Source organism: Diadema antillarum, unplaced genomic scaffold (genome assembly GCF_040938485.1).
Source record: "Diadema antillarum isolate AM-2024a unplaced genomic scaffold, OU_Dant_1.0 seq00000094_RagTag, whole genome shotgun sequence".
Taxonomy (NCBI): Eukaryota; Metazoa; Echinodermata; class Echinoidea; order Diadematoida; family Diadematidae; genus Diadema; species Diadema antillarum.
The window spans coordinates 1,403,044-1,426,775 of NW_027271183.1; the positions used below are offsets into that span (position 1 = coordinate 1,403,044).

General features: G+C 37.1%; 1 protein-coding gene across 1 annotated transcript in view; it reads right to left on the reverse strand.

The window, feature by feature from the left end:
* The window catches only part of LOC139726620 (E3 ubiquitin-protein ligase COP1-like), a 60,837-nt gene that overhangs the window by 25,846 nt on the left and 11,259 nt on the right, over positions 1–23,732 (reverse strand). The window contains exons 2-6 of the mRNA XM_071637609.1: positions 8,993–9,052; positions 7,541–7,638; positions 4,240–4,304; positions 2,456–2,572; positions 913–981 (exon numbers count right to left, since the gene is read on the reverse strand). Coding sequence (XP_071493710.1) covers positions 913–981; positions 2,456–2,572; positions 4,240–4,304; positions 7,541–7,638; positions 8,993–9,052 — 409 coding nt within the window. The remainder of the gene's footprint in view (positions 1–912; positions 982–2,455; positions 2,573–4,239; positions 4,305–7,540; positions 7,639–8,992; positions 9,053–23,732) is intronic.

The window sequence follows — 23,732 nt, forward strand, 5'->3', positions numbered from 1 at the left end:
ACATTGCCTTTGGTGAGAACAAAGAGAGGGCAGTGTTATACGCAAATACACTATGGATAGATTTCTTTGATAATTTCTTCAGGTAAGGCACATGGGCATTCTATGTGCTTTGTAAGTATCAATGAGGAAACCTTGATATTAAGCAGATAAGAAGACAAGTAAATATTGCAGATAGAATAAAGGACAAGCATAAATGCCCTCTTTCTTGGCCTGGTGAACTACCTCCGAACCCTTTACTTCTGACCATGAACCTCGTTGAATGGCTAATGGTGGACAGCTTGTAAGCATTCCAAATAATCAAGACTCATTTACAATGTGCCTTTGGCAATCTAACTGTAACTTAATAATAAAGATGTCTTCTCTGGAAATATAAATCACAAAATTCAATTTACAATCATAATATTTCACAAGGTTCACACAATATATTCTTCAGGTTCCGTTTTTTCTTAAATATTAAAGGAAGATATATTGAGCCAGCCTCCCATATTGAGGTGACCAAGACAACAATGGATGACCTGCTCACATCGCTGGGTGCCCACCAGCAAGGTCAACGGTGATGGTCAACAACCCATTCCCAGACACTGGACACAGAGATGCATAAAGTGCAATCCCATTCCAGCTCCGAGATGTCTTTTGTAGCATCAAACAGAGAGTATATTCAGACAATCAGAGTGGTAGAAATAGGACTTTCAGCAAGAAAGCCACACCATATGAAATTTCACATGACTTCAAAAGATTTTAGTCATCAACACTTCTGCAGGAAGAGGATAAAATACATCCTTCAAATCTTTACAAGTTTGGCTCTCCTATAATCTCTGATTATTTCATTCTGTCGGTTCTTTTGAATATACAGCTGTACATGTACATATCAAACTCACACATATTTAGGCTTTGGAGCGTTTATATCCTTACCTCTTGCTTTTTCCGTTTTGCTTCATCAAGGAAGTCCTTTAGAATTTGGATCTGCGCTACCTGATTGTCCTGAAAAGATGCAGGGAATGAATAAAGACTCTTTCATACTGGTGTGCATTCTTCATTTCTTGTTGCTACATCTTGTCCAATCTCAGTTAATCAGTATGACATTCTAAGCAAACAGTGCTCAAACATATCACCGGATGGATGCAAACATGTATTCACAGTTTTGCAAAGCTTGAAATCATTGATGTGCGAAGAATGACACACATATTGTCTTCACACTTTTCTTGCTTCGTAACGTAATCTTATTCTGTAAAATCTAGTCATAATTTAGCTGTAATGTAGTATCTGATTGCTTCTTTCATGTGAAATTAATGACCCTGAGGCCCTGTCCATTCATATTATGGTACGGCCATTAATAATCTAGGTCCTGAGGTATAAAAGATAAACTATATACATGAAGACTTTTCAATCCTCACTTCACATATTTTTTTGTTCTCTTTAAAAAAAAAAACACCTCATATAAACAAAGTTTCTAGGATGTTGTCAAGTCTACTGCAGCTATCCTGAAAAAAAAAGTTCTTCTATAGCACCAAAACAAACAAAAATGCAACATTACAAAACCAAGCTGCATCCAAATACTGTATAAAAGTGGATATTTTTGCGTACTAATTTTTCGCGCTCGGCCGGGTAAGAAGAGTTTCCCGAGTTTTTAATTCCGCGGAATTGAGACATCATGCACAGGAACATATGGCAATCAAAAATATTCGTGTGTTTTTATTTTCGCGCTAGTTTCTGGTTGCGCGAAATGTGCGAAAATTTCAACACCGCAAAAATTTCCACTTTCACAGTAAATGTTAAAGATGTTTTCCTAGTAAATCTTGCAGAGAGCAGACTCTCTCAGAGGTACATGTAAATTAGAACCCTACATCTTTTGTATGTGAAATAGTCATATCACTGCATGGAACAATGATATACACTGTACATGGCAACTCAACAGATAACTACCCATTGTATAGGTTGAATAGAGAAAGAAAGGAAGAAACAAAGGAACAATCAGTTGCAAATAGTCATGATAATCGGGTTGATTTAAAGGATGTGTACATGTACAGTTCTGGTCGAGGTGAGGATTTAGCTTTTAACGTTTTGCGAGATATTCAGAAACCACTTTATGAGATGTCAAAGAGCATGCAATTCTTAGGGGTATCAAAAAGTTTATTTGATGAAAATCGGTTTTGAAATGGCAGAGATATCCAAAAACAAGGCGAAACAAAGAGATCCTAATAAAAGGCGTGGCCTGTCGCCTTTTATTATCATCACTTTTTTTAATATCTCAGCCATTTGAAAACCAATTTTCATCAAATAAACATTGAATCCTTCTTAAAATTACATGCTCTTTCATATTTCATAGGAGGTTTCTCATTATCTCACTTAGGAATGTTCAAAACATGAATCCCCACCTCAACCAGTACTAAATACAGTCCCTTTAAGATCAGAGAAAGGATGATAAGGGGGTGGGGTGGGGGGAGGGAGAACCGACCATTTCCAGCTTTCGCTTCTTGCTGATGAGTACTTCTAACATGAGGTTCACTTCTGCCAGGTCCCATTTCTCCTGATCCTGAATGAATTCTTGCACATCTGGGGTGGGGCCTGCTGTCTGGAAGATCAGTAAATGCAGAGACACATGGGGATAATCATTATCATTTTTTCTGTCACATTCCGTACAAATAACTACCGGTATATATGGTAGTCAGAGATAATCTCAAAATGCAATTTTCTTTTTTTCTTAAATACATTTTACAAAGAATACAGAGAGTGGTAAGAATAGCAACATTTCATAGAATTAAAGCAATAATTAGATATCATGCATTTCTTAGCTGAGTGTCTTTCAACTGAGAATGTGGCTTTTCCCTGTAATAAACATTTTATGAACAGAGTTTCATGCTCAGTGGGTCTGAAGAACCTGTAGACATTAGTTTTGTGGGAACTGTAAGACTTTATTTTTCTTGAGTGAGTATACACAAAGACATTATGAAGCCCAACCGTTATCCCCATAAATCTTAACTGTTTTCATATTATGTAATACTATAAAGCATGATCCACCATTACAATAAAGGCAATGTAACATCAATTTTAGTGATATCCTGGAGAAATTATTGCACCCCACAGGTATGATACATGTAGTACTATAGTGGTACTTTAAATTACATAAAAAAAAACACACACACATACAAAAATGTTATATCCTTAACCCTAAATAGACATTTTTCACGATAAATCCGTAATGTAAAAATCACGCGCCGCAACGTTTCATGACTTTTTTCTTTGAGGTCTTGCGCAACTTTTGAGACCAAATTCGTGATGCCAGGGTTAATGGTTCAGAAGTTATGCAATACTTTGGAAGTGCATGTCAGACCCAAAATTGCTAAAAAATGTGATTTCATATACAAATCCAATGCAAATTCTGTTTCTAGCCAAAATTCATAAATGTATCATTTTTGCTTTTGCTGATTAAAATCAATTGATCTCATGTCATGATCGGAATAGCGTCACCCATGATTTCCATCTAAAAAAAGCAATAAAAAACAAAAAGTCGAAACAATGAAATACACAAGAAATTTTTAAAAACAATAAAATACATGAGAAAAAAATTTCGATACTGCCATTCAATAAGAATCCTTAAAAGAGTACCTAGACCAAAAATTAGCAGTTTGGGAATTTTAATTACAGATTTACAGCCAGTTTCTTTATTTTATGCATAAATTAGCATAGATTATTAAGAATAAATTTGAATTATTGCGATTTTGAATTACCTATTCAGTTTTGTCAAAATAGCCCAATCTTTTTAGGGTTATATAACAAATCGATCAATTTTAGAATTTTGATCTAGGATTGTATTCATCATTGTGAGTACAAATTGCATTTAAAATGCAACTTCTACTCACAGTGATAAATACAATGTACAATCCAAGATCAAAATTCTAAAATTGATCAGTTTTTGATTTTGTGATCTCTGTCTAGTTGATACACAAATTTTGTATATGTCAAGAACTTGGTGCAACATTTAACTGCCGATATTTTTTTTTTCATTTAAAAGCTGTCCTGTTTTGTTTGTCATGTTTTGCATTATGACTGTGCGCAACTGTTTCCATAGAAACGAAACCACACATATTTGAAGACAGTGCCCTTCTAGTCATTCTGCTGATTTTGCACCTGGTTATGTAAAACATCTTCTGCAGGTCTGTGCTACTGTCTGCCAAATGAAATGCAATCGAACCTGATGAACATGAGACAGAGGAAAAGTGGACAAGAAAGTGGACATACCTGCAGACCAATCTTTAACCGCTTTTCATCTATCCTCTGTCTGTATTTGAGTATGAGCTCGTTCACTGTAAAAATACAACAAAGTGTATGATGAATGGCGTTGAATAAAAAGGAAATCATTTTCTTTTTTTTTTAAAGGGGGAAACATGATTGTGACATTAAAGATAAGAATGAGAGCTCCTCCTACAGTATGAATGCCCTAATCAATGAACTTTACATCTATCAGTAAATTTTTAATGTGAGCTTTGCTCTACACTGGCTGTCAAAAGTATAAATGGAACACGTACATGTAGTACAACATGCTTGACCTGTACCTTTATACAATGTAAAAGTACATTGTATAACGAGCTCATCGAGATATGTACATACTATAGTTTGTTACTGACTGTGATGCATTTTTGAAAATATAATTATATTGAATACGTTGTACATTTAATTTTCACAGCTTCCTTCTTTTCTGATAATTTCGTTATCAAATACTGTATATGCACATGTTTCAACACTTATCCATTACCAAACAATAATTTAGAGCAAGTATTGTCAGTACATATTTCAGATACTTTTTTGCTGTGTAGAAAATGATGTACAATTTGGGGTTTCTTTGCAAAGCCATACAATAATACAGTACAATTGTACATGATATTGAATAAAGCTATTATCTACTTCAATTGATTTAAATCTTAATTTCAAGAGCAGTGACAAACGAAAAAATACATTAGCATCTCACTACAATGTAGGTCCCACTGCATGCCAGGGGTGAATGCAAGGTATGATGCAACAACAACAATAAGGCCTTGGCTGGAGATATCAAAATGTCAGGTCACATGCTCAGCATTTTGGGCCTCCTATTCATGTTTTTCAATGAGCATGTGATGCCTCTCATGCATACCACATGAGAGCAATACCTGGTCCACCTCTTACCCACATCAGGCCTGCAACTACATTTGTACATTCTATGAGCTACAAACGAAGCCAAACTGTATTGGTGTGGCTCCTCAGCCCCTACAAGATGTTTTTTATACACAGTGTACCTATGTACACAATGGCCTGAATTCACGAAGGTGGTACAAATGAAACTACAGTATTAAAAACCATGGACAAAAACCATGGAGCGCCAAGTGTCACAGGGAATATTTAGTTACAAAATTGGTAATTTCGTCGACAAAATGACCGTTTCGTTAACAAAATAATCATTTCATTGACGAAATGACTGATTTCGTAACGAAATATTCCGTGCGATACTTGGCGCTCTATGGTTTTTGTCCACGGTTTAAACCATGGTTTCATTTGTACCACCTTCGCGAATTCGGGCCTTTGTGAGCACTGAGAAAATGGGGATGTGGATGTTTGCAAGGTACATAAAAGGTGTAATATTTAACAAAAAAAAAATAAACAGACAAAGAGAGATATCAATGACGACAACGACGATGACGACGACAACGACAACGACAACAACAACAACAACACACAACACAACCAAAGAACAAAAGGTCTGGCTAAATGGTACCTGATTGATTCATTAAAAGACTCCACCCCCCATCCTTTTTTTTTTCTTTCTTGTCAATATCAAGTTCCGGTGTCTACATGTAATACCCCTCATGACTAAAGGTACATTGTGTCTTGAGATAATAGTTTTCACACACGTTGTTTGACCACAGCAGAGCAGAAATGGACACCATGTAGAAGCAGATTGAGAAAAGGGTTATGATACTAGCAGATAGAGAAGACTTGATTGATGCAAAATAAGCACTAAACAGTGAATCTACTGAGGGAATGACAGTAATCCACACATAAGCCTCTTTTCTTTTCCCCAGGGGCGCGAATGGACAAAAGAGAAGACAGCGACAAAGAAAGAGAGAGGGGGGTAGAGAGAGAGGAATAGAAGGTTTCCTTGGATTCTGTGTTACTTCAATGAGTTTGCTGTGGTAACTGTGTAGGATCCGCTACCTGGAAACAATAGGTGACTACTGAGTCTGAAGGTTCTTGTCACCCTATTTTCTCCTTGTGAGTGGTAGAGCTTGCCATGGACTCTTCTTAAATTGTACAATTAAAGATTAGAGGAATCTTGACAAGAGAATGCTCCCGAAAGGAGAACATTTTTATGTATTGGTAATGCCATGAATTGAGCTGAAAAGAGTGACAAAAATACTAACAAATTTAGACACACACAAAGTTAAACCATTCCACAGTCAACACACAATACAGACCATTACTGCATTCTAATATTTTTATGAAAACTTTGTAGTCTTGGCAGCGTGGTTGTAACAATAATTTGATACATATTTCAGTACGCTTCTCTTTTTTTCACCTTTTTTTTTCTAAATTAATGAATAACATATCACCAGATTTATAGTTTTATCCCTTTTTTATAAGTTATTATGTTTTATGATTTTGCTTAGAATATACATGTAATATATAAAGCATATCATCAAATATCACATTTTAGTAATACAAATATCACACATAAATTTTATCTTGGCTTTCTGTGTACACAAGAAATGAGGGATTCTAGAGAATAATCGTATCATATACCAAGATTACTTTGGGGGTATTCACAGCTCAAATCCTATTAAATGACTTACTACTAGTTGAACACATATGTAGGTGTGGAAAAATCCCTCATTCTAGTGTAATTCAGTGCAATCATATAGCATTTTTATAAGTAGACTTGAATAGTACAGTTGGCAGATGTTGGTAGAGGTTACATCAAATTGGACCTAAAATAAGATAGTTGTGGAATGTTACAATTTTACAGTTTTCAACCAAATAGTGATATGGTTGCAAACCTTACATAATATGTAAACTACATAAGGTGATGTCAAGTCTAGTTTGTTTGAGATCCACAGTACGTATAGAACAAAGGAAAGTTGTGTGTTGATGCACCTCAGCTACAATATTTTATGGACATACAACTGTATCCATACCATACAACCATACTATTTGGTAAATACATTGGAAACTTGAAAAGTTCTTGAACTGTTTTATGTTCAATATTAATGAAGCTTTTACAATTTTGGGTCTGATTTTACTGTAATCATTACAGTGCACTAAAATATGTTTAATGGCACAACAAATACCCATTACATGTACATGTATAAATGTGCCTTTAGAAATACATATCGCGACCTGTTGAATGCTAATAAATGCACACTACATGCAGAAATTGAATCTTGAGAGTAAAAACATTCTTTGCACTGTATTTCACAGCATGAATTCAAGCACACAATTCATGGTTAAATCACCAAACTACAATTCAAATGATCAATACACGAAGTGGACAAGAACTCCACGGGCTACTTACAGGTGACATTCGGGAATATTTGGTCTGTCTTCTCAATTACAAAATTGCACTTCGGACATCTATTACTCATCTCCAAGCTGCGTAGTATACATCTCCGGCTGAAAAATAATAGGGACATGAATAAACAGTCTTGAAGCAAAACATCAAAGGTAATAACAATCATGACAACACAAAAACAAAAACAAAGATAAGTACAATTGTAGGTAAGACACTGACTTGATCATAAAGCAAGAATTAATAAAATGGAAGTTTGTGGACAGTTTGCATAAATGGCATGAAGAAATAATGCAACACTATGATAGTCCATCATACGATTCAGCCATGATGTGATTTTAAAATGTAAAAGTTTGAATACAATGATGAATGAATGAAGGTATATTGAGGATTGTCATTCATGTGTTTCTGTGCATGGCCAATGTACTGAACTTTGTATCATGGATGATTCAATTTCATTTCTTTAGATACCTTTCTATTAGATTATTGATTGCATAACTACATAGTACACTGTATATCTCTTCTAAAATGGACACTTCATTCATTTAATACCAATTCCCTTTTCCCATCCTCATGCATTCTACATGTAGGGCCTACATCAACAACTGCCTGTGAACATACAAAAAATAAATAAGTGATAGGGGCCTACAACTTCCTTCTGCTTGGTTTTCAGACTACAAAATACAATGCATTTTTATTCCACTATAATAGTTTTCTCTGTTTTCTATTGCCAGGCTGGTCTTTTGCCATTGCATATTTTACACCTCAAAAACAACAAAAACACAAAGACAAGAAAACAGATTCTACCATGCAGATTCTTCCAGAGGCAAAGGTATTGGACTAGATATTCTATGAACATATACAAAGGCCATTAAATGGTTTGTGGCACTTCATCTCCTCTTCCAAGGCCATCCTTGGCCATTTGTGTAAGTCTGGTAGCCTAATAAGTGTAGCTAGGATTGTGTCTGCTTCCTAGGCCACTGTTATCGCGTGAAGCCTTCAGCCTAACCTCCAATTTCACACAAACTAATGCCTACCTTTTCTCTACTCAGTCGGAGCATTGTGCGATTTGAGCAACTTCATTATACAAGTGTGATATCTGAGGACGTGCGTGGGTCACCCACCTGCGTGGGTTCTGTGCCAAGCAAGGACTGCAAATTGATAAGATGTTATCGAGTAGACAGGGAATGCAAAATAGACAGAGAACAAGACACAAGTCTCTGACCTGATATAGCGAGCAGGTATATTCTAGATTTGATCAGAGAACCAACATTTCACTTCAACTTGCTTACAAAATAAAAAGCAATACCACTTCATCGTTTCAAGATGTTGCAGAATTTACCCTTGGCAATACTGAAGATAAAAATACTGACTTAAGACATTCACTCCACTAAGAAAATAAAAAAATGAGAATCAATTACTGGTATTAAACCAAACTGACAATGACTGATATCTTACCAGAAGCTGTGTCCACACCGTGTCATATGTGCCTCCTCTATCACCTCAAAACAAATGGGGCTGCAACAGAACAAATCGGGAGAAAGAGGTGATTTGTTATCTGTTAGAAAAAGGAGTACTGTAGGGCTAAATAAGGCTTTGATGATGCATTACACAGAACACTAGAGAGCTCTACTACAAGGACAATGCCATGACTAAAGCACTCAGAACATATAATGTACACCAGGTAAAGTGTACACTGAATTATTTACCCACATAAATGGTTTGCACAAAACAGAAATTCAGCTCATGATGACTGTCATTTCATATTTGCCAGAACCACCCTAAAAGTCCAATCAGGGATCCACTCAATCCACCAGATCACTAGGAGAGTATGAATTATAAAACCATATTAAACAAACCATGACAGCTCATAACATTTTTACTGAATATATAAAAAGTCCATACTGCTTTCCAATACTTATATAGAAGCAAAGTACTTCTTTACACCATAGCCGGGTTCACACGTACAAATTAGCGGGATGACGATCGCGATGCTCATCCCGAGTTTTTTTGCGAGCGTCCACACGTACCAAATTAGCGGGATAGCGATCGCGATCGGTATCCCGCTAATTTAGCGAGCGTCCACACGTACCGAATTATCCCGCTAATTGCCGATAGAGATAACAGCAAAGCCTGCAAACTGGGTCACGCAGCGCCCTTCTCTATCACTGCCTGCGCGCACTTACCTTTGCCCATTGTCTTTTACGCGTCAGTGGTGTGGTTCGCGCGCTGTTGTTGTTGTGCTCCAAAGAGGTGATGGACCTCTTCGCAGAGGCCTCGCTGTTGTGATGTGCGCATTGCATGATGGGATGTAAAAACTCGAGATTCTAATCCCGACCGTTCACACGTACCAGCGCGGGGCCAATTATCCCGCTAATTGACGAACCAGCGCAAGATTTCTTGGGATTAGCATCGCCATGCTTATCCCGCTAATTTTCGGGTTTTTTCTGTCCACACGTGCAAAAAACTCGGGATGACGATCGCGATGCAAATCTCGAGATTTGTATCCCGCTAATTGGTGTACGTGTGAACCCGGCTAATGTAGGCCTACCATTATAATATCTGATTTACGTTGATTGATGAAACATACAAGTACAGCGCATACTTGACATACATTTCACTGACATGCAGTGCAGTTTGTATTTCACCTCAAGAAAATTTCAGTCCACCTGTCAAACTTCCAGGCAACAATTTGGCTTGTCCATTCAAACTTTAGAGTGCAATATCATAAAGAGAGCTATAGATAAGATTATACTAGCTTAGGGATATTTTCCAAGGATAAAATAATCAACACTTAGCAACAGATTGAATAAATCCATGCATTAAAGGAATCATTCAAAAGTCATTGCATGATCTGTCACCCCATGACACATTTCTTACTGTGAATGTGACGTAAGACATCTTTTCATACAATGCAGTGGAGAAACAATTATCATGATCTCTACTTTTTCATTCCTCTGGAATCAAACATATCTTGTATTGCTCAAAGAATGGTTCTTTTAGGCGCTCGCTTATCATAATTCTTTCGTCGGTAAACTATCAAGCATTTTGTAGCACATCCCCTGATTTTTCCCCCTAAAATGGGTGGAGACTTGGAGCTACTACTTGACATAATTTGACAGAATGTGTCATTTCCTTGCAATACATGCGTCTGTACACTGTAGTCAAAATCATAGGCAACAGCCTGTCATACTAATATAAAGTATTGGGGGGAAAAAAGAGGGAAGAAAGAGAAGAGTCTCTAATTATGCCTTCCCTTTGCATATCAAATGACATGCATTATTCCGGGTATATCCACCCTTGAAATAACATCTATAATCTACGGCAACCGGGTTTTCCAATTCTGAAATTGGCTCCCCAATACACAGATTAATAGGACGTGAGGCGGCCCCAGCCGACCCTTAATGTCTTGTTCCTCCCTATTCCTTGCGTAGAACGGGGAACACCGATCATGCCCACTGTGGGAATAGCAGAGTGGAAGTTGGCGTAATGAATATAATGAGGCACTATTTCACTGTGGCAAACACATGCAGTGTCTATAGGTAGCTTTTTGACTGAAAAGTCATCCTTTTTTCATTTTAAGCTTTTGTGTGTCTTAATTTCCCTCTCCCCTATCTTATCAATATTTTAATTCCCATTCATGCAACCCCTCAACGGAAACATCATTAACTTTGTAGGATTGGCACAGGCAATTCTCAATGATCTCCTGTTGACAATAAAGTAAATAAATACATAGGAAAATCATTTTCATTCAAATAGGAATCCCCCCCCAAAAAAAGAGATTAATACACAAAGATACAGAAGGTGAATATATAAATTCCAGAAACACAAAATACCAACATATACAAAATATCACAGTATGTTCACTGTAAATATGTACACAACAACTACAATGTACTTGAGTAAAACTTCAATGCAGGACTGAATTACAAAAACGTTCAAATTTTAAACATCTAACTTGCTTCCTGACAATCAGAAAACTTGGCTGTGTTTTGCTATAATCAATGTTTCAAGAGTCAATGCACGAGTTAACTGGATTCCAAGTATTGAATTCGTGTTCAACAGGATCAGGTTATTAAAGTTCACAGTACATCATGAGATCTTAAGGGCATGCCCATGAAACAAAATAATCCAAAAAACTCTTGATATCAGCGCAATGCATGACTTGCAACACTTGTACATGCCAAATTGAATATGGATTTGAATTATATGAAAATTGATTGAAAATAATAATAAAAACCATCCAAATGACTGCATAATAATGAAAAAAAGTAAAAACATTATGAGGATTCAAGGCACTTCTTCTTGCCCTACATACCACAATTACTAACAGAACTACTGTTTTGTTTTTTTATTTTTTTTTTACACTGGGCAATTCATCCCCCTACACTCAATTCGCTACAAAGCATTTCTGATAATGCATTGGTACTGTGGCAAATATCCATTAGGAATTCTCCCTTGTGCACTATACAAGATAGGTATCCTCTGACGTCAATGCTAATGATGTTTTCCTCTCATCATTGGGGCATACCCTAGTCCACACTCTCACACACACACACAAACATACACACCCACCCTCGCACAGACACACAAACAGAGAAAACAATGTTTTAAAGCATGCTTGAAGATGAAACATATCTATGTTTTTCCTATGACATGAAAGCACTTAACTGCTATTTTAACATCGTGAACTCTTGCATTATTGTTTCAATATAATTCAGAATAATGTTCAATATCAAGGATCTCAGAAGCAGGTATATATTTTGCTTCATATTCCACTGTCCGGAACAGCATGTCTTGAATATCCATCAATGTCACACAAAGTGTGATAAAAAGCTGTTGATAAAAACATAACCACACAAGAATTCACGCTTTACAGTTATATCATTATTATTATTATTCATTCGGCTTTCAATCATAAATATATTACATTTTTCGAAATCAGAACATACACTGGAGCGGTAAGGGTGAACCAGGTTGGGCAGCCCGGGTCTGGAAAGAGCCAATAAATGACTTGGGCCCTCGGGCCATCCTCCCCAACCCACCTGGTGCGCCCAAAACAGTCAGTTTACAATATAAAAGATACAAATTTCATTAAAGGTCCAGTTTACCTTTGGGAGCAGTCATTTCGAAAATGTTCAAGATATCACATTTGATGCTTATGTTTAGGTCTGTTGTATCACAAAACATCCTACCATATAAAATTTTCGCAATAAAGCCTAAAATATAAGAAGATATCAGTGTTTTTCTCAATAAACCGTAACTGTAGACGGTTTAGCCTGGAAACATTTTTATTATAACTATTGTTCACATTTTGTGTATTTAATAACACTTAACATCGATTATACGCATTCAAATTTTTACAGCGGTTGTTTCTAGCCGTAACTCACATTTTAGAACTATTTTGAAGCACTAATGCTGGGTTTTTGTTTCATCTGCAAAATTCGTCTGTTGAGAATGAGAAGGGCTTTAAGTCTTCTCGAACACTATGGGTTTTGTGGTCACTTAACGCCCTTATCATTCTCAACCGACGAAATGGTAAATTATGACTTAAAGAGGCATCATACATAAAAAAACCCACAAACAAACAAACAACTGTTTCTTTGTGTCAATTTAAGATATGTGTAACTACCAATCTTTCTTATTCCATTCATATATATCAGAGGTCATTTTCTACATAAAAAACTAGCAAAAAAAAAATATTAATAATACATTGCATTATATGTATGTCGGCTCTTAAATGGCTACGGACATCAAAACCTGACTCACTTAAAAATACATACATGTACAGTTAATGCACAATGTATAAAATTGAAGTTTCCATGTAAACCATATTCCCTTACAACATTTCATTTTAATTTCATTATATTTGGACAATTAACAAAATAGAACTGCAAAAGAGAGAGAAAGAGAGAAAGATAGAGAGAGAGAAAAAAGAATAAATTCATAAATGACTAAAACTATCACTCAAAGTGACTAACACCCCCACCCAACACCCAGGGAGCTAGCTCAACCAGCAATGATTATCTGCATGCTTTCTATTGGGGGAAAAGACAAAACAAAACCAAAAAAAAAAAAATCATATTTTAATACCAGTTTTGCATGGAAAGATAATCACTGACTTTAAGAAGGCACAACTTTTCTGTTATACACAATTTTATACACAATGTGTCTGATAACAACATTTATTTAGCTTTTGAAGGAAAATGAAATATAGACAAATTCATTTCGGTGACAACATTGAATCACTATATCAGTAATTAAATGTATCTCGAGCTACAGTATAGTATACACTGTACATACATGTAGGCACCTACTACATCTCTGAGTGCATGAAGCTGAAAGTTAAAAATCCTTTGAAAATGGAGCAATGCCTCATCTAACTGCATGTCTACAACTGCTTTATTTTGCCAGAAGACACCTCCACAACCAGAAAATGAATTAAAAAACAACAACAACCACACACCTGCACACAATGATCCAGTATTTTACACCATACTGCAGCAGGACAAAGTCTGCAGTCACTCACACTGTATGCATACATTCCACAGTGGGGGAAAATATTGAACTATGAAACATTGGATTTCACTCTTTCAGTTCAAAGATCACATTCCTGGATTCAATTTGGAGCCAAAGATAGAGGTACGAAGACGTCACTAAACAAAAGAGATGTATGTGGAATGAACGAGAAAGATGGGAGAGAGGGATCTAAGGAGAGGAAAGAGTGGTGAAAGAGAAGTTGCAGCATATCACACCAAGAAGAGGGGCTGAAGGGGTCATGGTTAGAGTCAAACTGTGCCCTAGACCCTGGACAGACAGGTATGCAGGGCAGTGGGGTCTGTTCCCACCTTCCTGGTTTAAAAGAAGGGGGGGGGGGGGGGAGTGGGAGGAAGAGGTTTTGCTTGTGCTAGGCTGTGGGAAAACCTGGAATCTCAACAACAGCAACAACAACAACAAAATGCTCTGTGACCCAACATTCCTCATTATAAGGAAAGCTAAAGTATTCACATAGTGACTTCTAAATACTTCCCTTCATATGCTACCTGATGAAAGGTAGCACCACAAAACACTGTCATCTGGGAAGGGGGGGGGGGGGGCCCTGCCTTAACCCATTTATCCACAGAGCTGGGCCCAGGAAAACTCCTGAAACTTGTGTTTTGACCTTAATATGCCCCGTCTGTTCCGTTCATACACAGAATCACCTCTCGCCGTGAAATTGCTAAGTTTGAAAATCTGACAATCTGTTCTAATGCAGAGTAGAGTCGACTAGGATGCCTCTGCCTAGATGTGACTACTATGATTTACATGTTCTGAACGTCTCTTGACCTTTGACCTTGAGAAGCTCACCTTACCATTCTTCACACAAATATTCCCTCATGCATTCTTATCTTTCATACTGAACTATTTCCACTTGACTTTTCTGTAAGTTATAACTTGAAAAGATGTTTAGCTGAAGTTCAATGACCTTTGACCCTGACCTCTGCATTTTCATGATGAAAATCAAACCTGCTTGTGATTTTTCAGTTTTTTTTAAAGCTCTTCCTACCTATCCACCATCTTACACTACCTTATTTGGGATTCCTAGCCTGTGCTATGCTGAGAAATGGCATTATCATAGCCTAAGTTTAGTGAACTTTGTTTTTCAAGGATTTTTACCATACAGCTACAACTCGAATTGTGCTTTTTGCTTTTTAATATACTGTACACGTGTACACATCTTGTTGTATAGCTTGATCAAGTGTTTTAACAGACATCATAATTTCTGAACTTAAGTGTAAAATTGTATGCTCTTCAGTATTTCATAAGTGGTTTCTAATTATCTCACAAAAAGTTAAAATCTGAATCCTTATCTCAACCAAAACTAAACCATCCCACTCATTAATAAGATCTGGAGGGATAGGAGAAATGGACAAATCAACTGACATTAATTGTCTCTAGCCCCCTTAACTCTTTCTAATGTGCCATGGTGGAAACCCCCTGTGTGCCACATTATTCTGAGATACCAAAGTAATCATGCTTTGAGAAAACATTCTATTTTTCAAATCTATGTAACTTTTCTAGATTTCTGTTGAACTGCACATGTAGTGAGCAAAGTTGTAAAGAAAATACCAAGCTTTGCTTTGATGTAAATTGTATGTCAAATCTTTGATTGTTTTTATTTCAAATGATCAGTAGCTACATTACTGTAAAAGCATGACTTTTGCACACAAAACAGTGGCAGAAACTTAAAATGTCCATGCAAATCCAGTAGGGAACATCGATTGCTGGTCTATCACCACATGAAATGCAAGCTAAATATGAGAGGAACGGAATCGCAAGAAACGCTCTCATTGTATTGCGGCATTTGGCGATTTATCGATCAGTTTGGGCGGGTTTGTGTGTTTGAGCAGAATATGAAAAGTTGACACGCCGTCGACTGAGTCAGGCGTGCGAACGTGGCACATAAAGAGTTAAAGACAGAAGTATGTACGTCAGTATAATGTAAATCAAGCCTATGGGATTGTGCTGTGCTGGAGTTCATATCTGCATTATTTCATGCAACAGGATTCTTGATGGCAACATCACTTCAGCTACATGTATCACACTTGCATGTTTCTATTGCTGTCCAACTTCCCTTCTGAAAGCTTACACTACAACTCAGTGTAGCAGAGACATGAAAGGCCACAGGTAGTGGGAAGTCTACAAACGTACATGTAGCTGGGTAAAACTTCAGATCATTATACGCGTACACATCATCATGCCCACTCTCATGGCAAACACATACCAGGCTGACTGTTCCGCATGTATCATGCATACCATAGTTTCATTCACCCTTGAAATACCGACATCTGTACAGGGCTGAACATGAGCTATTTTGTCTGGTGGCCTGTTCAGGCCACTAAAATCTTTAAATCTGAAATTTTGGTAGCCCGAAAGAGATGTAGATGCCCAAATAAAAGAGGTAACAATCTATTTTGAATCTTACTTGCCTGGATAGGCCATCCAAAAAAAAAAAAAATTGGTGTTAGCCCTGGCCCACCAGGCCATCGCTAAATTCAAGACCTGCTGTATCAAATACTTTACACATTAAAGATACCTAGAACAATCTATTCATATGACACTGAGACATTCAAGAAAACAGCATAACACTGCAGGAACTGGAACCCTAAACTGAGAGAGAACTCTGACTAGATGCAACAATTCCTTTTCATAAAGTTGGCAGAGGTTGATGTAAGCAGGTCCGAGCTATAAGTAGGCACGTCACTCGCGCGCACCCAAAAATCAGCCGTTTCAAAATGATCGTGCGTGTTCGGCCATTTTCATGTGAAGTGAGTGATGATACTGGGGTGAGAAATCATGATTGTTTTGTCAAATTTTTGAATGATGAGAAATAAAAACATACATATTTAAGAAAAAAATATCTGTTTCTTGCGTGTCTGTGTTGATGTGTGTCCGTTTTTGATGACAAATACGAAAAAAAGAGGCTTAAAGCGCGGCTTACCGACACGGTCAGGGAAGCTCGAACGGCGATATCTCGGTGGCAACCTCCGCGCCACGCAATTTCGTAACCTGTTTGTGTGTGCTTTCTGCATCGTTTCCAGGTGCCACACGTAATTTATCTGGAAATGAGGTTGCCAATCACCAAGCTGTATACCTTGGCATCGCGCACCGAGTCCCGAAATTTTCCAAGATAGCGACTCGCGCCGGCAAGCGACGGGAAGGCAAGAAGATGTACTTTTTTACCCAAATTTGCTCGAATATCTAAATTTCGATATCAGATTATTAATTTTGAAGTATTTTCCTTTCATTTGATATATGATTCATTTTTCAATTATTTTCATGGCATTTGGGACAGCTTATTGTTTTCCGCCTTCCACTCTTTTTTTTTGTTTCAGAAACACATCTCTAACCCCATTTCTAATCAAAGCAGCTTTGTGTTTTAATATAAACTGCCCAAAACTCCCTGAAAGTTGTTGGAAAACCTTCATTCTGCATGAGAAGTGAGTTGATAAATGCACCCTACACTATATATTGCAGAGCTACTAGTTATTCATGGTCACTACAAGCATTATATGACATACAGTATCAGATACACGGGCCACAAGAGGAAATGATCTAAAGCAACCTGCCTGCGATGAGACATCAGTGCTATCATGCAAACACATCCTCAGTGAACTTTGACATGTTATTATATGAATATAGACTCAGTTATGCACAGACATTTTACCTACAGTTGTGTAAATTGGCTTTGTGCATAATTTCATCAAAATAGGAGAGAAGCGGGAAAAAAGGAATAATAGGTGAGCATCAAGACTAGACAATTGTGCATGATCCTACATTGTAGTATGCTAAGACTACAAGTACAATGTATGTGTACACAGATTACAGTATGCATTTTCAGCAGTTTTGATAATACATGTATCTAATTGAAACTAGGAAAAAAACCAAAAAACAAGAGACCTGGTGGTCTCGCGCTCACCTGAGTACCGCAAGTTCCTTCCATGCATTCTTGCAGACTCTTACCAGAGATCATTGGGAACTTGGGTGGGGTAGCTTGGAGAGCTGGGGGCATGGTGCCCATTTGCATATTTTCCATCACAGTGGTAAAACTACCTGCCAAGTACACTGTACTTTGAAAGTTGGACTATGCGGTTTAGAAAAAAAAAAGACTTAAAGCTATATAACTTCTGATTCTAGAGAAGAATGTTATTGAATATTCCTGGGCAAGTCCAAGATAAGGTCCCCTCAGAAGGCAAAATTTCATCTTTGCTCAATATTGACATCTTTGGTATCATTTTGAAGCTTATGAGTTGAAGTTTTGATTTCCGTGGAGGAAAAAATGATATCATGTAAATTTATGCAAATTTCAAGGGCTTCATTTGCATATATGTGAAACACAGCGTTACGTATGGGACATTTATAAAAATTCATATTAATTCAAAGGAAAGCAAATAATATTAGATTAATATGTGGACATAAGAAGTTCATCACATAGTTTAACTTGGTATGAAAATTTAGGGATTATGCAAATGATTATGCAAATTAGCTCGTGTCCTATCATGAGATGTCCCATACGTAACAAAATGAGGTCATTTTTTTAGGTTTATTCTGAAATTGCTAAGGTTATTTTAATGCCCTTTTGGAAAGTTCTAATTTCTTGTTTAGAGAAATTAAATACCAGAGAAAAAAGAAAAAAAAGTAAAAGAAATATTTTTTATTAGGCATTGAAATAATGTTACGTATGGGACAAATGCGTTACGTATGGGACATCCTCATACATATTGCATGTGAATGCATGTAGCTAGCTGGGAAGGTCTCTCAGTACACAAATGGTCAATCATCCTGAAGAAAGCATCCCAACATTGTAGCTACTTTTTGAGTTATAGACACTTGAAACAATACATGAACTTGACTGAACAATTTTCAGAAAGGGGGAGGGGAAAATGGCAAAATACACAATGAAAAATCAGCATTAAAGGGATGGTATAGTTTTTTGTAGAAATGGGGATTCAGTTTTCAACATTTAAAGAGATGATTGGAAACCAATTATATGAATTACTTAAGAGCATAAAATCCTAAGACTAGAGGAATTAAAAGTTTATGTGATGGAGATCCAATTTGAAATGGTTGTGATATATATAGAATAAAAATAAAATGTAAAATGATTTTTTTTTTAATTGCAAGTGATACCCAAATTGTCCTTATTCAGTTTTCAGTAGTAGCCACAACAAAATTCATGGGTATACATACTGAGGTGTGACTCGAATCAATGACCTGACTGCTAGACAGACATCATATACAATGTATCTACTCGATCACTGGGGTTCCACGCAGCAGGTATTGCTTATTTATTAAACTTAATATTTCTTGTGTCAAGTTGTTTTTTATTGAAACTAAATGGCAAACTGCCCTTCATCAATGGAAGTAAACACTTAAAGGGGATGGCTAGTAACTGATCAGTGGGAATCAGTGGGAATGCTGGAGGATGATTGTTCCAATCCTTGTGGGATTCATTTGAGAGTACATTATATATACAGATATCTATTGTTGTGTGAAAATTATTTGCTTCAGAATGGTCTCATATTCAAGTAATGTGCAGTTTAATGTTTCCAGGTTAGTGTGCCTGGTCAGTGACGGGGTATTAATCTGCACATTACTTGAATATGACACCATTCTGAAGCAAATAGTTTTCACACAACAGTAGATATATATAATGCACTCTTAAATGAATCCCACAGGGATTGGAACAATCATCCCTCAGCATTCCCACTGATTCCCACTGATCGGTTACTAGCCATCCCCTACTACCAGGTATTCAATTTTTCAGTAGTAACTATCCTGATAAGAATAGGGCATACATAGTCAGGTTGGTCATAAAAAATATAGAATATGATTGAATGTGATTATGATGGTAAATATCTGGGGAATATTGTTCCCTTGTCTATCTGGATCAGTACAGTATTTGAGTAATTTCAACTGATTCCACCTCAATAATTATGCAAAAATTTGTTTATGGGTATTTTGCAAAATTATTTTGCAAAATACCCATAAACATGCTTCTCCACACACTTAACGAATGGGGGACAAAGGGCATGCATACCCAGGTTGGTCATAAAAATATAAAAATATGATTGAATATGATTATGATGGTGAATATTTGGGGAATATTGTTTCCTTGACAATCTGGATCAGTATTTGAGTAGTTTCAACTGATTCTACATGTACTTCAATGATTATGCAAAATACCCATAAACATGGTTCTTCACACACTAAATGAATGGGGGACAAAGTGTCCCATACGTAACTGTCCCATACGTAACACGTCATGTCTGTCTTTAATTAGAACCTGTAATTAGAGTTTTTTGCCTAATGACATGAAACTTACCTGTGATAATCTTGAGTGTTGTGACTTTCATCACAGTGAGTTACAAGTTGTAGAATGGTATACTTTCAGAGAGTTTTGAGGTTGAAAAAAATGTTCAAAAAAACAAAATTTTTCTGGTCCCATACGTAACGGCACATATTTTCTCTTCTAGAATATAATTGTCAAGGTCATTTTTCTCAATTTTTTACAAGATTATACTTCTCCCAGATATCAATCACCGTGGTGAAGTTCAATATGATCAAAGGCCATTAACACTATTTTTCAGGTCATAAAAGTCTCTGAATGTCCCATACGTAACGTGCGTGTTATCTTGGACTTGCCCTCCTTAATTTGGGAGGTTTGGGTCCCCTGGGGCTCCCAAGGGGAGTATGGTGGCCATTTGAACACATTGAGATCCTATCCCCCAGTAATGGTACTTGCCAAGTTTGCTGAAAATCTATTATGCTGTTTTCACAAAGAATATGAAAATGTACAATTTAGGCCCGCATTTGATCCCCCCCCCCCCCCCCCCCCCCCCGATCTGCAATGAACAAATTTGAAATTACAGTCATCAATGTACTAACTCAAGGTATTAACTTTGCTTTATCATTTCTAGTTCAAGAGAAGTTTTGTAAACATTCCTTAATGAGGGGGGGGGGGGGGGGCTAGGGGCCCCCAAGGGGAACATGGTGCCCAGTAGAACAAATTGAGATCCTAACCCCCCTGGGCATGCTACCTACCAAGTTTGGTGAAAATTCATTGAGGGGTTTTCACGAAGAATATTTATACATAGCTTATGTACAATTTACACAGTAGGTCCCCATTTGGAACTCTCACACCCCATCCCCTGGGTCCCAAGGCCGAGGGGGCACCCCGGATTCCGCAATGTACAAACTTGAAACAACAGTCATCAGTGTACTAACTCACAGTATTAACTTAGCTCTATCACTTCTGGTTCTAGAGAAGAAGTTTCTTTTTTTAAGATTCCTTAATTTGGGGGGGGGGGGGGGGGGCTGGGGCCCCGGGGCCCTCCAGGGCCCTGTTTCATAAAGCTGTTTGTAAAGTTACGAACAACTTACGAGCGACTGATGATCAGTTCTGATGTGCTATACTTATCAGAATTTCCATAATTCAGCACAAGAACTGATCACCAGTCGCTCGTAAGTCGTTCGTAACTTTATGAACAGCTTTATGAAACACCCCCACGTGGGGCATGGTGCTGATTAGAAAAAATTGAGATCCTATCCCCCTTGGGACGCTACCTGCCAAGTTTGGTGAAAATCGGTCATGGGGTTTTCAAGAAGATGAAAATGTAAACTAGAAATGTCGCTATGGGGACTGATGCCTTCGCCATAATGTATGATTCTCCCAATAGGTGTATAGTACAATGTCTTCACAATGTGTGATGACAGTTTCACATAAATGGCAAAATACTGAAATGACAGGTTTGTCAGAAATATCTTGAATGTTCACTTTCCTTGAACTGGGTTTGCTATAATTGTCTAAGAGTGCAGGTACACATATTTGGGGAATTGAGGATTTTTATGTGCCTTATGACCAACCTTTTATAAGTTTATGCATTGAGTAATTCTCAAGGTATGAAGAAAGAGTGCAATTACAGTACAAAATATATGTTTTTTTTTGTATTTAAACATGTCCTTTGACCCTTAACCTTTGACCTTTGACCTTCTGGCTAGAAATTTGACCTGTCCTTTGACCCTTAACCTTTGACCTTCTGGCTGGAAAATTAGGTAATACATGTATTAAGTTTTAAAACTAATAATGCAAGCATTGCATATAGTATATGAGGGAAATAGTAAAATTTTGAGGAGTTGACCTTAACTTTTGACCCCCTGACTATTGACCCATGACCCCTAAGTTCCCTAGATAATCCCTGCCAGTCAGTACATGCATATGTACCAAGTTCCATGAAAATACATTGAACCATTTGCGAGAAAAGTGAAATTGTAACATTTTCACCTAATCTTCGACCTTTTGACCTTTGACCTTATGACATGAAACTCTCTCTGGAGAATCTTTACACAGTAGTACACGTCTACACTAAGTTTCAAGAAAATACCTTTGGGCATTGCATAGATATGGGGGAAATAGCAACATTTTTAGCATTTGACCTTGACCTTTTGACCTTTGACCTCTTGTCAATGTCAATAAAATCTACTCAACTAATTGCCCCATCAAAAATCATCCTTGGACCAAGTTTGGTGAAAGCTGCTTCATCCAGTTTTGAGTTATCACGTAAACAGATAAATTTTAGGATTTGACCTTGATCTTTGACCTTTGACCTCTGTCTGATTTCACTAAAAAACTAATCAAGTAATTGTCCCATCATACATCATCCTCAGACAAAGTTTGGTGAAATTTGCTCGATCCAGTCTTGAGTTATCGCTTAAACAAATACAATTTCATGATTTGACCTTGACCTTTGACCTTTGGCTGATTTCACCCAAAATCTAATCAAGTAATTGCCCCATCATACTTTACACTTAGACCAAGTTTGGTAAAATTCCAGTCAATATTACTCAAGTTATCGCGTAAACGAATGCGGACAGATGTACGGACAACCCGAAAACATAATGCCTCTGGCACCACTTTGTGACGGAGGCATAAAAAGTTTACGCATGACGGACAATGCAGAGTGATCACAATAGCTCACTTGAGCCTTTGGCTTCATTATTCCAAAGGTTCGTTAATCCGAAACACACAAAGTCCCTATACCTAGAGGTTCGTTAATCCGAAAATGAAAAAGGGTTCGTTGATCCGAACATTTGTGGCGTTATTCCGAAGGTTCATTATTCCGAAGGTTCGTTAATCCAAAAATGAAATAGGGTTCGCTATTCCGAAGGGTTGTTTATCCGAAAATGAAATAGGGTTCATCGTTCCGAAGGTTCGTTAATCCGAAAATGAAATAAGGTTCGTTATTCCGAAGGTTCGTTGATCCGAAATGAAATAGGGTCTGTAACGAACCTTTGGAATAATGAGCTCTGTTTCATTTTTGGATTAATGAACCTTCGGAGTAACGAACCTTATTTCATTTTCGAATCAATGAACCTTCGGAATAACGAACCTTATTTCATTTTCGAATTAATGAACCTTCAGAATAACGAACCTTATCACATTTTCGGAATAACGAACCTTCAGAATAACGAACCTTCGGAATAACGAACTGTAACCGTACCAACAGGGCATGTTGGTTTTTAGATTCACTGAGATGCATCAAAAACTAAGCACTGGGATTTAATGACAGGTGGTGTTTGGCAATATCAATTAAAAACTACTATTACTACATTCAATGCAAAATAATGAAATGATGCTTTCCCAAGTGGACCTTTCTGG